At 37.4% G+C, this 14,838-nt stretch overlaps 1 protein-coding gene across 1 annotated transcript; it reads right to left on the reverse strand.

Moving 5' to 3' along the window:
• Positions 1-2,460: 2,460 nt before the first annotated feature.
• On the reverse strand, positions 2,461-5,239 carry LOC131921424 (RNA-binding protein FXR1-like). Its single transcript, XM_059276123.1, is given in 5 exon segments — positions 2,461-4,198; positions 4,201-4,653; positions 4,655-4,975; position 5,149; positions 5,190-5,239. Coding segments are annotated over 5 exon segments (1,875 nt in total). The 3' UTR covers positions 2,461-3,148.
• Between the last annotated feature and the right edge of the window lie 9,599 nt (positions 5,240-14,838).

A 14,838-nucleotide genomic window follows, 5' to 3' on the forward strand; every position in this document is an offset into this window, starting at 1 on the left:
AAAAATACTGAGTTACAGAGATCCCTCATAATCTGATCTGGCTATTTATGTTTATGATTATTTCTTTCTGATCTTTTTTTTTTTTTTTTTTGGTTTTTTGAGACAGGGTTTCTCTGTGTAGCTTTGCATCTTTCCTTGAACTCGCTTTGGAGACCAGGCTGGCCTCAAACTCACAGAGATCCGCCTGGCTCTGCCTCCCGAGTGCTGGGATTAAAGGCATGCACCACCACCGCCCGGCTTCTTTCTGATCTTTTATATATGGTGTGAGATATGTACAATGAAGCTTGGGCCAAATATATACAGAAAAAAATTTGTTAAACTCCATATATTAAAATATGTACATCTATAATAAACTGAACCCATTTAAGTAGCTGTAGAATCTTCTTAGGCTCTAAGAATACTCATTGAGTTCACTAAGCTTATTGCTTAAATGAAAAAAAAAACCTAAGAAAATCACAAATTGATGCAATTTGTTGTTTTTATTTAGGTGAAATTCAATGAATAGATCATCCCAATGTGATAAATGTACTTTATAAATGGCTGTTTAAAAATATTTTGCCCTTTGTTTCATGTTTGATATGGCAAAAATTAAAGAAAGAATTCCGGTAGTGGTTTGGTAAACACAATAGACTATACTTTCAAGATTTCAACAACTGTGGCTTCTGTCACCACTGAATACCTTGCAGAGGCTGGCAGGGTGGGGGACACCTGAGGCCATGTTGGTCTTTGATGGTCAAGCTGCTGCCAGACCTGTGCAGATCTGGGTGGTCTGTGCTGCCACCCAGATCCTTGATGTTGTCTGGACCAAAACTGAGGCTGAGGGACATGTCAGGGTCTATGGCTCTACCACAGCCAGAATCTGTGTTGATGTCCATGACTACTGTTACTGTGGAAAGTTGAGTGGATACCTGGGGTCTGGGCTGTCACCTGGGGATACGCTGGGATTTGGAGGCAATGCTGTTTCTGGGGCTATGCTGATCTGGTTAACCTGGATGCCAACTAGGGCCACGATGACATCCACACTTGGCTGCTGCTGAGGATCATGTCTGGATCTGTGGTCCTTCCATATCCTGAGTCTGTGTTGATGTCTATGGCTTGTGTTGCCACCAAAGACCACACGGATGCCCAAGATCTGGGCCACCACCTGTGGTCATGTTGGTATCCGAGGGCTATGATGCTCCTTGGCCCATATAGACCTGAGTGACATACGCTGCTACCTAGGGTCATGGTGTCATATAGGCCAAAGTGGGTCTAGATCCATGTCAGGGTCTGTGGCCCTGCCTCAGCCAGGGTTTACATTAATGTTCAAGGCTCTATTACCACTGAAGGCAGTGAGGATTGGGATGCACAGAGTTGGCCCCGCCCTTCACTGGCTGCCATCCTAGGGAGAACTGTCCCTACTCCTCACCAACTGTACCACTCTGGAGAGTGGGCCCTGAACATTGTCTGAGCAGCACAGTAGAAATGTCCTGTTGGCAGGGGTGCAGGTGAGCCATGAAGGTGTGAGGGTGGGAGAGCTAGCCCTGTTGTCTGTCACCTGGTGGCAAGGGTGGGGGCAAGATAACACCCTCACTCCTAGCCTCTTGCCCCCTACTGAAGGTGGGAAAAGTTGGTCCCTGGGTCACAAAAGTGGGAGATCATACCCTGCCCATCACCAACTGCAGAAATCAGGAGAGTGGAACCTGCACCTCCCCTGGGCAGCACATAGAGCTTACCCTATTGACATTGTGTGTGTGGGGGGGGGGCACAGGTGATCCGGCCCAGCAAAGGGTCTTGGGAGTTTTGGCCCCACCCCTTGTCTGCCATACTGTGGAGTGGGTGAGGGAGAAAAGACCTCTTCCCCTTGCCCTCTCACTGCCTGCAGTGGGTGGGAGAGCTGATCCTAAGGTCATGAGAATGGGAGAGCTGGCACTGTCCCACATTCTGGCAGCACAATAGAGCTGACCCTGTTGGCAGGGACACAGGTGAACCAGCCCTGAGGGTGAGAAAGCAGGAGAGCTGATCCTGCCTCCCATCGCTTACCATATGGGTAAAGGAAAGATGATCTTCCTCTACTTGCCCCTTGCTACCTTCTATAACAGAGCTGGCCCAGATATCAGAAAAGTGGGTGCAGCAAACTAGAACAGACCCTGCTGGTAGGAAGCAGGTGAGCAGACCCTGAGGGCATGAAAGCAGGACAGTTGATCCTGTCCCCCCACCTGTCTCCTACAGTAATTGGGAGAGCTAGTCCTGGTGGTGTTTCTTTTCTTTCTTTTTTTTTTTTAATCAGCAAATGGAAGATCAAAGCTTATTTACTACCTGCATACAAAAACATATTGCACATCAAACAACCAAAATCAAAAAAGAGGGGAAAAAAAGGAGGTGGGAAGAAAATGTGAAAGGTACTCTTCTGAAGACTAAACATGTAGTTTATACAGAATAAACCCTCTGGAAATTGATCTTTTCAGTAGTTCAGGCTATGTCTGAATGGACATGACTAGTCAGCTTAGTGTTTCAACTAAAGCTATGTTTGATTTCTTTAAATACTGTACACTTTAATAAATAAACCAAACAAAGCCTCAATGTAGAACAGTCACTGCCAATATCACCCAGTGTCCCTGCAGATGAGTTAACATATGTATTCCAGTGGTCTGCAGACTTGCCTCTACAAACAGCATTTAAAAAACACGTAACAGATCAGTTTCCAGACTAAACTAATGAAGAAAATTACAATTCAGTGCAAAATATTTTTAAACTGCTTCATTCTAGTTTTCCTCAGGTGAAGAAGTGGTTGCATATTATTAAAAATGTAACAAAAGCAGCTAATGCTTTCATAAAGAATATTACGTTTGAGACCCCACCCCACCCACCTCCCCCCATCTCTGCCATATTTTGAAAACAAAATAACTTTTCCTATAGCCAGCAACTTTTTTTTTTAATGTTACATATATATTCTCAAGGCACATCTGATGATATATTTTTAACACAGTAGGTGTTAAAGTATGTTTAACATATGATTTCTTCAGGATCCCTCCCCTTTCTGAATTCCAAATGGAGGAACTGAAAGTGCGATGTAAGACTGGCGATCCATATTCTATCTTTGGCAAGCTTGTACAAGCACTATTGTAAGTGTAATGCAAAAGAACTGTAAACTAGGAACTTCCTTCAGTTATGAAACACCATTCAGGACTGCTGCTTCTTGAGTGCTTTCTTCTTTTAAGTTCTTAGTCTTTTCTTCTCCTGGAGTACGCGGTAGTTTAGGAATTTCATCGCCAGAAGCGCTGGTTGGACCATTTATTGCTTTTTCTGAAGGACCATGCTCTTCAATCACATCTTTTGCCATTTCTTTCTTGTTTTTAGCCAAAGTTTCCCTTGGGAGGTTTCTTTGTCTGCTCTGAGACTCAGCTCTAGAAATATAATCTGCAACTGTGACTAGTCCATTCTCATTAATTGAGGCTGTATCAGATTCAGTCATTCCATCCATCAGAACAGCATCTTCATTAGTCCTTCGTCTACGAGACCACCTACGACGGTTAGTACTGTGATGAGATTCGCTGGCGTCAGTGTCTGCAGTCTGATCTCATTCTGTATTGTCAAGTAAGCTGTATGGATTGCTGTCTGGATCTTTGAACACAGAACTGATGGAGGATTTGCTACCACGTGGTCCACCACGACCTCGACCCCCAGAAACACTTCTGCATCTTCCTCCTGGGCGTCTCCCGCTGTCTCGCTGATGGCGACTCTCTCCATCATCTTCTCCTGCCAATGACCAATCACTCAGCTCATCCTTACGCTCAGACTCTGTTTCGGAGGGGTTAGACAGCTTAGAATTTGTACCATAACCGGAGGTGTAATTAGGGCCCCGACGACCTCTTCCTCTTCCACTATAAGACCTAGAACCAATCTGTCGCAGCTGTTCATCAATCTGAAGGCGTTCCATTCTTAGTTGTTCCACTTCCTTTAAGTAAGCAATGTGATATTCTAGGAGAACTTGTACATTTTCAATACTTTCTTTAGCGTCAACAAATACAAATGGAACCATTCCATCTTCTCTAGGTAGTTTATTTTCCTTGTCTCCTTCAATTCTTACTCGAACCACACCAGATCTATCCATAATTTCTTGAATAACTTTGCCATTTTTTCCAATAACTTTTCCTACAAGATTCCTGGGAACTTGAATAAAATCCTCCACAAATTCCAAGAAACCCCTAGCTTTTTTTTTTTTTTTTTTATAGCCTCAGCACTCTCGCCATAGATCCTAAACGTTCCAGTATCTTCATCTAACTCAATGGCAGTTACTCCAGGAACCTTCCTAGCTTGCTGTATGTTACTACCATGGGTTCCTATTGCCAGGCCCATTAAATCTTCTCTCACGACAAATTCTTCATGAAAAGCTGCTGCAAGTTGTTTTGTGCATTCTAAATGTTTGGTGGCCTCTTCATTTCTGGACATAAGCATTAACTTCTTCCGAATACTTCGCAAATGCATATCACTTAAGGTAGTTACTCTCGTCACACTTGCTTCACTGGCCGAAGGTATCGTTAGCTGGGTAGTTTCAGGATGGTAGAAAATTCTGCACGCTCCTACTGCTTTCTTAAAATCTTTATGGGCATTTTCATTCGCACATGCCTCTCTCAAATCCTCAGGAACATCCACTGTGCACTTAAAGAAGGTGGGTTTTTTTGACAGTTTTATTTTGATTGACAGGCCGAAGTCGTTCAAATGTGACTATTTCATTGTAAGTGGCATCACAAGCAGCGTATCCAATGACATAAAACTCTCCTTTCATCATCCAAACTTTAGCTAACCACCATCCACATGGCTCTTGGTCATTTGCTCTCGAATATACCTCTACTTCTTCTCCTTCACTAATTTCTTTTTTTCTATCAGGTGGTGGTGGTAATCGAACTTCATTAAACGGAACCTGGCGTTCTGGTTGCCAATTATTTTCAAAAACAACTGTGAGGGAGTCTTCATGGACATCTTTGATAAATCCCTACTGTGGGTGGCCAGGGAGGAGTAGAGAAAGGAGCTGAGCACAGACGTACATGCATTAACTCACTGTTCTCTGCTCCTCACTAGATGTGGTAGGATGAGATGAAGCAAGTTTCTGCTGCCTTGACTTTCCTCAGTGATGGACCATAACCTTGAATTGTGAGCCTAATAAACCCTTTTCTCCCTTAAGTTGCTTCTTCAGGGTATTTTATCACTTGTAGAAAGCCCCGTCGTAGCCGCGAACCTCCACCGTCAGCTCTGCCATGTTGGAACCGCAAAGGCCGCCGGGAAGAGATTCTAGAAACTTTTCCTGGTGTTTCTTTTCTGTCATGGGCAATATGTGCTCTTTCTTTGATCACTGTTGAAATCTTAAAGGCATATTCAAAATTTCTGAGATGAAAATATACTGAAAACTAGAATCACAATTTTTAGAATAGAATAATTAAAGGAATGTTTAAGTCATATTTTAAAAACTGGCCCATCATCACAATTTTATGCATTGATTCCCTATGCAAGTTCTCCATAAAATCTTGTTTTTATTCCTCAACTTATTGCTCTGTAAAATGACAGCAGAATTCTGGAGTGAATAAATTGCACTCAAAATAAATATTTAAAAAGTGGTGAATGTATATTTTATATGCTTTAATGAGAAGATGAATACAGCTCAATTTTTGTATTTTGCATTCATATCATATACCCCTGCCCAACATGCTATTTAAACATTTAGAGATTACAGTCAGTTAAATTCTTTTCTGAGGTATTTTGTTCCATATAAATACTATGCACACTATAAAATCTAAGAAAGAATAGTGAAAAATATGTTTTTAGAATAAGAAAGAATGTGTTATGTAACTGATGCTATAGATGTAGCATTATAGATATATTTATAGGTTTAAAAATATTTCTGCAAAACTATTAGTAAAATTCAAATTTCATGTAGTTTTCAGAAAATAGACTTTTTATTAGCTGTATCTTGAAATACAGGGTTATAACGTATAAAATAAATATTCACTTATACCAACTATATATAATCTTTTTATGTGGTGTGTATTCAGTCTGCATTGTGAGATGACAAATGTCTGAACTCTGATTGTTTCTTTCAAGCAACCATATCTACTCAGTAAGAAGAAGCTAAAGTAAATGCAGGGGTTCTTAATCAAAGTCACATGAATACATTGCTCAAGAAAGTAATTTATTAAATCAGTGGGGGTGATTTTAGAATGATAATGAACTTTTCTACCATGGTGACTTCAGTGCTATTGATAGAGACAATGTTATTTCCACTTCAATTTGCATAATGCTTAACATATTAAATCTTGTTTCTTTGGGAAAATATCCTAATTTACAATGTTTTTCAGGCATAAACTATTCAGAGATCTAAAGCTGTGCTAGCTTTTACTTTTCATTCTAATTGTGAAACTCAGGTGTTGGTATATCACTAGACAAACACAAAAACACTTACTGATACCAGGATATTGGTTCTTAAGGGTTTCTATAGTATATTTATATCATGTTTTTCTTAATGGCAATAACATTATTAACAATATAAACAGACAAAATACTTTACTCCCAAGATAGGAGTAAATTATATATATTTAATTCCTCTGACAATTATGTCAGACTCATGTTAAGATTAGACCTGTGTAACACAAATTATGTTACATTGTGTCAAAATACTTCCTAGTACTTTTTCCTATGAGATAAATTAATGACTTGAACTCAAACTTACTATGTTAGACCAGTTAATTTCATAGAAATTACTAATCTTCTTTTATATAGTAATATTAAATAGTTCTTAGGGTATCTTTGAATGCCTACAATATGAAAATGGATTTTTAAAATGAGTAATACAATAGATATTCCTAGAATGCAGGTGCCAAATAAATATAATAGGAGATTATAAAATTAACCAAAATGTGAAAGATGTCACCTAACTACACCTGAGTAGTAACAAGCAATAGGTATGATTTATAACTTCACTTGGAACTACCTTGGGAATTGTCACTTTATAGCAGCTGATTGTCTCTTTTCTCCTGATTTTTATACTGTTGTATCTACAAATGCATTCAACAATTATAACTCCTATAAGCATAAGGGCATTGATAATTCATAACACACAAATGGGAATTTATGAACTGTCCCAGGATTTCTCCTCTGTATATTGTGGGTGGCACATAAACCATTAGCTGTAGATCCTTGTGTGCATATATAGAGGCTAAAAGCCATTCTCAGATACTGTCCCTTGGGCTTTATTCACCATTTCTTTGTTTGATAGAGTCTCTTACTGGCTAGGACCTTGTGAAGGAGATAAGGCAACCAAGCCAGTGATTTCCAGGGATGCATTTCTCTCTGCTTTCTCAGCACTCGGTCTATGAGTTCAGGCCACCACATTCAGCACTTAAAAAAATTATTAAACATGGACATGGAGATAAATGTCAGGTCTTTGTGCTTACATAGCAAGCACTGTGATGACTGAGCTATTTTTCCAAAACAATATCTGTCTACTCTTTGCTCATGGATTTTTTTTATAATTTCATACAATATACCTTTATCATATTCTTTCAGACCCCCCAAGTCCTCCCATATTCCCAATCCCTACTCAGCAATACTCATGTATGATATCACTCAAAAGAGAGAAAGGAAGAAAGAAAGAAAGAAAGAAATGGGAGGGGAGGGAGGGAAGGCCAAAAGAGCTTCTTTATTAATCAATAGTGGCAACACATATTCACAGCATACGGAAAGATCATCCCACAACAAGAAGGAAGAGAAAATAAAGAAAACAGCTTAAAAAAAAAGCCTGGATTTCCTGTGCATGGGGCCTTCAATGGAACACAGTAGATATACCATTGTCAAAACTGAAGAAACTTAATTTTCCCTCTCCCCAAAACCATTATTTGTAAATAACTTCTTGGCTAGGAAGATGTCTTTGGGCCCACTTTCCCTCCTCCCTGCTGGGATGTTATTGGCTTGAACTGGTTCAGGCGTTATGCAAAATGTCACAGTTTCTTTGAGCTCATATGTGTGTCTGCCCTGCTGTGCCTAGAAAATGCTGTGTCCTTAATGCTGTCTTTTAACTCTGGCTCTTACAATCTTTCTCTCCCCCTCTCCTGTATAGTTGCCTGAACCTGGAGAGGACAGGTTATTTGAATGCTTCCACATTTCTCTCTCTCTCTCTCTCTCTCTCTCTCTCTCTCTCTCTCTCTCTGTTTCTGCCTCTTTTTCTCTCTCTTCCACTGTATGCTGTCAAGTTGTGAGTCTGTGTGTCAATTATCATTTATTCCAAGAATAATGTTCTGTGCCATTAGTTGAACAATGCTGTTGCTTGAGAATTTCTCTCCAGCTCCCGCCACCAAGTCCCGCCAGTCCCAGAGCCCATTTATAAAATAAATACATAGACTCTTACATTATTTAAACTGCTTGGCCATTAGCTCAGGCCTGTTATTGTCTAGCTCTTACTCTTATATTTGGCCCATTTCTATTAATCTTTATTTTGCCATATGGCTCATGGCTTACTGGTACCTTACATTATCTTTGTCCTGATGGCGGCTGGCAGTGTCTCTCTCACCCAGCTTCCTGTTCTCTCCCTTCTCCTCTCTGTTAGTCCCGCCTATACTTCCTGCCTGGCCACTGACCAATCAGTGATTTATTTATTGACCAATCAACAACACATTTGACATACAGACCATCCCACAGCACAATGCACTGATCTATGAGGAAGGAAGAGATTGTCCAAAGAAGGGGATGTAGACTTCAGCTTTATAACAAATAAAGGGAAATTAGAACAGGAGGGTTAAATGTAGAGGATGATTGGAAGACAAGGTAATGGAAGAAATATAGGGAAGGATAACTAACACTAAAATTCTTGGGGCAAGCCATATGAAAACTTACTCTGGAAGAAGCTTCCTAAACATATGCATATATAAAAGTTTTTAAAATAGAATCACCATATAATGGAGAAGACAATACCTTGACCAGACATCATCTCCTACCAAACAAAATCCCAAGTATTAGGAGTGGTTTGCAACTTTTAGTCAATGGCCAAAAGTCCCATAGACATCCTAAAAGATTATAGATTATTGTCAAAGCTACTCGTTACCATCTACAATGTGATAGTAATTACTTGTTGCTGAGAATACCACATACTTATGACATAAAGAAATGAAGAACTATTGCATGTACTTATCTGGAAGCTTCAGTCCTAAGGACTAGTGTTCAAAATACTCTCAGGTGTTATACATAATAACAGAAGAGAAAAGTAACCTTCAACCTGATGCAGCTACAAATTATTTGAACTATAAATGCTTTGCCAGCAACATATGCTTACTTATGCAATAATGGCACAAATGTTAGGGGTGTAAACTACCATTTAAAAAATATATTTAAGACCTTTATCATGAAGTAGAAACTATGCTTGTTATTGTCAACAAGGCTAAGAACCTTAGACTAGATAGATCATGGACCCAAGGAAAACCAATCATTATTACGTTAAAAGAGTTTAGTCATAAAATTATTGCTAATAACATTAAGTATTGTTTAACATGGGCTTTCTAGATTAAATTCATGTTCTTGTACTTGTTAGGCAAGGACTTTGTCAAAGGATTCATCTCTCCAGCCAAAACTGGGCAATTTTAAATCAGAACAACCCTCCCCAGCAATTACTATCTTTTGTTTTCTCATGTTGGGTACATAAAAGCAAACAAACAAACAAAAATATCTAGTACCCTAAATACTCTTTTTGTGTTTTTGTAAGTATTTAAGAACCTCCTGTTCTTTCATGATGGCAGAAAGTTTATTCAAGAGACTGCTCTAAATAGATCTGTATCTCTGTGGGCAGTTATAGTTCATTTGTACATCAAGCATTTCATACAGATGCTATATAGCTATAAAATGTTATATTGCTGTATAATGATAGAATTTTACTTAGAAATTATATTTACTATGACTAACATTAAAATTAGGTTACTTATTAATAAAACAGTATTTTCAGAGGTTTGAATACAAATAGAAAAAATAACAAAAAAATAATAATCATGAAGTGAAATGTCACTGTAAGAAAGCAGTGCTTTGCTTGCTGTTTGCTATTTATCCCAGGGCCTTGCAGATTCAAAGTAAGTATTCCACCCCAAGGCTGCATCTCCAGCCCCAAGTTGAACAGTTTTTATAATTAAACAGCCATCAGTTATAAATAACTTATTCATCTAAAAATGAATAATATTGAGATTATAAATTAATTTGATTTTTAAAAATGTGATAATATTTAAGTTGAATGAAAATAATATGATTTATGATTTATGTTAATTAATGTAAGGTACATTCAGAATTTTGAAAGATATATGTCAGTGAATTACATAAAATTACTTTAGCCTCATTTTATTGAATTCATTCATTTATTCTTTAATTGGACAAATAATTATAAGTACATACTTCATCTTGTAATTGTCTTATCTACTGAGCAAACATTTTTGACAAAAAAAAAAGAAAAAAGAAAAAGAAATTTTCCTGAAAGAGATTTCATTTTAGTGGGGTCATAAACAAGAAAAGATAGTATCTGGATGGAATAAAGTTGGCATTATATATAGGGTAATGGATTGATTACCTGGAATGGCATCTTAGAAACTGATATTTTAGGGAGAGAAATAACACTATAGACAAAGTTGGTAGGAGATCTATTTCTTTAAATAAAAACCCCCAACTCTCCATGTTAAAAAAAATAACTATTTATGTTCTAGGAAAGAGAGGGCTGAGGATTGCTGTTGTATAGGAAGGAACATGAAATATTGCATAGGGTGTACCTTGGGAAAATGAAACAGCTTGTCATATTGAGACATTTAGATTAAATTAAAAAGTGTGAAGAGATGCAATGGGAATGTTGTCTGTAGGACAGTCATATAATTTAAAATATATTTTATAAAAAGAACTGCATCCTTTATGGGCAGTAAATTATGGACAGTGGAAAATAACAGAGGAAAACTTGGAAGTTGGGGTGACCAGTTATTAGTCTATTTTAATACTTGGTCTCTTAAATTGATATATTTGGCCAAGGACTAGAATAAGAAAGTTACATATAAGTGAATTCCTTATTTCTGCAGGTCTAGTAAATTTATTTCTCTAGCTTTTAAGGTAATGATGAAAAATACAAGTTTTACTAGAAGCAACCCAAACTCTGTTTGCCTACAATCATGTGGCATATGCTGGCCTATTGATATTTTGCTCTTTGGATTCAATGACTAGCTTTGCCAGTAAATTAGTGGCCATGGATATAACAGCCTGAGTGGTTGGCAAGAGGTTGGAGTAAGTGATCCCATGTGGCAGAAGTGTAACACGAATTGCTAAATAGTCTTATTAATAAAAAACCCAGAGCCGAATATTGGGGTGAAAGCTGAAATATCAGAGGGATAAAACAAGGCAGCCACAAGTTCTTGCTGCCAGGAAATCCTCAGCCCAAGAGAGCTACTCCCTGCCTACTCTCAAGCTTTTTATATCTTTTTGTGCCCTGCCATCTTACTTCCTCTCTCCGCCTGGCTATATCACTTCCTCTTTCTGCCCACCTCTCTCACTTCCTGTCTGTCTGTCTAGACCTCCAGACCTCTATGGTTAACTAGTGCTGGGATTATAGGCATTTGCAACATGCCTGGTTATGTTGCCAATGTGGCCTTGAACTCACATAGATCCAGATAATTCTCTGCCTCCTGAATGCTAGAATTAAAGGTGTGTGATATCACTGCCTGACCTCTATATTTAATATAGTGGCTGGTGTTTTTCTCTGTTCCCCAGACAAACTTCATTTGTTAGAGCACAAATAAAATATGACCACATTTCCCTTTTTTGTTTAAAATAAAAAAATTATAACTAATATAAGAAAAACTATATACAATAATTACAATAACTATATACAATATATAAAGACAATAAATGCATCAACAATGTTTAATCCATTTGCATTTGACAAATTCAGTGAAAACATTCCATTATCTATCCTATTTTGGTGAGTCCAAAATTACTCACTTTCTATCCTAACTTGTATTACCAACTAAAAACTCCCTTTTGATGTCTTTCAAATTTATATACTTTACACCTCTTTAGTAAGTTTCTCTCCAAAATTTGTTAACAAAGAAAACTATAACTATAATGATCTAACCTTCAAGTCTCTCAGAGACCCAAGAAGGAAAAAATATTACCTAGTTAAAAAGGAAATGCAAACACGAAATTACCAAAAAATGTGAGGAATGACAGAAACAGCTGGCTGTCTGGACAGTCACCAGAGGTTTCTCTGCAATGTTTGGTATCCATCTTCAGCCTAGAGGCTTAGCATATTTGACAGGCTCATCTGTGAAGCAGGATTTTCTAAATACATATATGTATATATTTGTATATATATATATATATATATATATATATATATATATATATATATATATATTATTGTGTAACAAAATCAATCTCAAATTTGTATCAATATACATAATTTGTATACACTATACAAAAATCCGGTCCAATGTAAAATATTAAAAACTAGTAGTTGCCTTTAAAAAGTACATTTAATAGTCTATCTTTAACACTTACATCTGTATCTTCCCCTTTTCTTTTTTCAGAGTAGATTCAATAATATACCTTTTATCTACATACTCTTTTTTCTTTTTATTTTTTTTCCAAACAAGAACCTTAAATCTAATCTCCTTTGTTTAGCCTTTTTTCCTGACCAATAACAATAACAACTCTTAACCAACCATCTTAAACAATGATAATTATCCAAAACCCATTGAAAGACCAAAACCTACCGACCCTACCTCTTGGTTATGTGGGTGTCATGTTGTTACAATTACTTTCTGCTATCTGGAGGGTGATGGTATCTTTAGGGGATCTTTGAAAAGAAAAATTTTGGGTTAATTGTCAAGTCCTGTGAGAGGTAGCTGTATCATTTGCTGTCCAGTCTCTGTATAATTCGAAAATTCAGGGCTTGTCTCAAGTCCTTGCTCGAGTAGTCTGTGAGGCTGTATCATCTCAGCCATCTCAAAATTGTCCTGAGCAGTTTGTAGTCCAAAGCTGATCTTCGGGTGGTATTTGTCAGCTTAGTGGTATTATCATCCTTCTGATGGAATAGTATTTGTGGGGCCTCATCATCTTTTTGGAGACTTCAAAGTTGCTGTTAGATGTAGTCATGAATTCCTACAGAAAACTGAAAGATACTCAAACATGAAATCATGTACAGGAAGCTAGACAAAGCCTTTTTTCTAGAATTAGTTAGTACTCTACTACCATTACTATCATGACAAAAGTTTAAAATATGTAGACATATAAATCTTATGAATTTTGATACAAAATTAATACCTTAAGAAAAGTTTGAAAGAGTCAAAATAGAACCAAAGAATTATGAGATAATGGTAATAGAATAGTCCCTCAATTTTTATTTTTCTTCTGTCCCATATCAGGTGGCTCTTCTGACATGATACAGAGATTTTGCATTTTATTTTAACAAGCATGCACACTCCAACTCCAAAGCCAGCTTTAATTTTTAATTGAACTGAGACTACATAAAGACCATTTGTGTTATGTGTCTGTAGAGAACAGCAGAAACAAACATTTAGGATGACTTATAAAATTTTATCCTGTTAGATATATGATATACCAATAGGCCAATTTATTTTTTTTTTCTAGAGACATTTTTTTTAGATTATTTGTCCTTTTTCTTCAGATATCTCATTTGTCCAGTGTTCTTCAGATTCCTTAGCCTTCATTTTCCTGAAAGACAAAAACTAAAATTCTTTCCCAACCCTAATTTTGGGGAGGTTTCCTTTTTTGTTTATTTAATTGCTCTGAGAAGGGTTTTCTTCTATGATGGCAGGAAAGGCCTGAACTGAATAAAATGTGAATAAATCACATTTCAGCACAAATAAAATATCACAATAGAATTTGTCCTGCTGGCCTGCGAGAGGCTCCTCAGGGCGTCTCCTGAAGGCAAAGGCAAAGGATTACCTTGTCTGTCCCTGGTTGATGTACATTTGTTAGTCCAATGTTTGCCTTTACCACATCTTCTGCATAATCCAGAAGGGAGGATGTTCTGTTGCCATGTTCCTTGAAAAAGCATTATATCTAGGAATGCCCTATTTACACTCCCATTTTAGGTGACCTTGTTTACTGGAATTAAAGCATCTGACATTATTTTTCTTCAAACCTCTGGAAATCACTTCTCCTATCCAAGTATCATCATGCTCATGATATTCAATAATAATTGTATCTTGGATTCATTCCTCCAAGGGTGCTGATCTTGCCTTTAATAGCCTAATTACCCTTTTGTATTGTGCATTAGCATTTTCAAAAGCCAGAGATTTAATTATTATCTGTCTAGCTTCTGAATTTGGTATCATTCTATTGATTGCTGAAGACAGCCTTTGTAAGAAATCCATGAAGCATGAAGGTTTCTTTTGAGCCCTGTATAAAAGTTGTAAATGACTCAATCTTCTTTCCTACTTCTTCAATTCTGTCCCAAGCATTCAAGGCTGCCATAGGGCATAAAATCAGGGTGTGGTTGCCATACAAAGATTCTTTTTGAGCCATGCAGCAGTGACACATGCCTTTAATTCTAGCACTTGGGAGGCAGAGCCAGGTGGATCTCTGTGAGTTTGAGGCCAGCTTGATATATATTATTGTGTAACAAAATCAGTCTCAAATTGAGAGCTCCAGGATAGGCACCAAAGCTAAACAGAGAAACCCTGTTTCAAACAACAACAACAAAACAAGAAAGAAAAGAAAAAAGAAAAAGATTGGTTTTTTTTATGTGAGCATAATCACCTTGTCCAAGAAGTTGATTTTGGGAAATTTCCATATTTCCAGCCCTACATCTTTGTTCTATAGCCTTAGCCTCCT

Source organism: Peromyscus eremicus, chromosome 11 (assembly GCF_949786415.1).
Source record: "Peromyscus eremicus chromosome 11, PerEre_H2_v1, whole genome shotgun sequence".
In the NCBI taxonomy this organism is placed as follows: Eukaryota; Metazoa; Chordata; class Mammalia; order Rodentia; family Cricetidae; genus Peromyscus; species Peromyscus eremicus.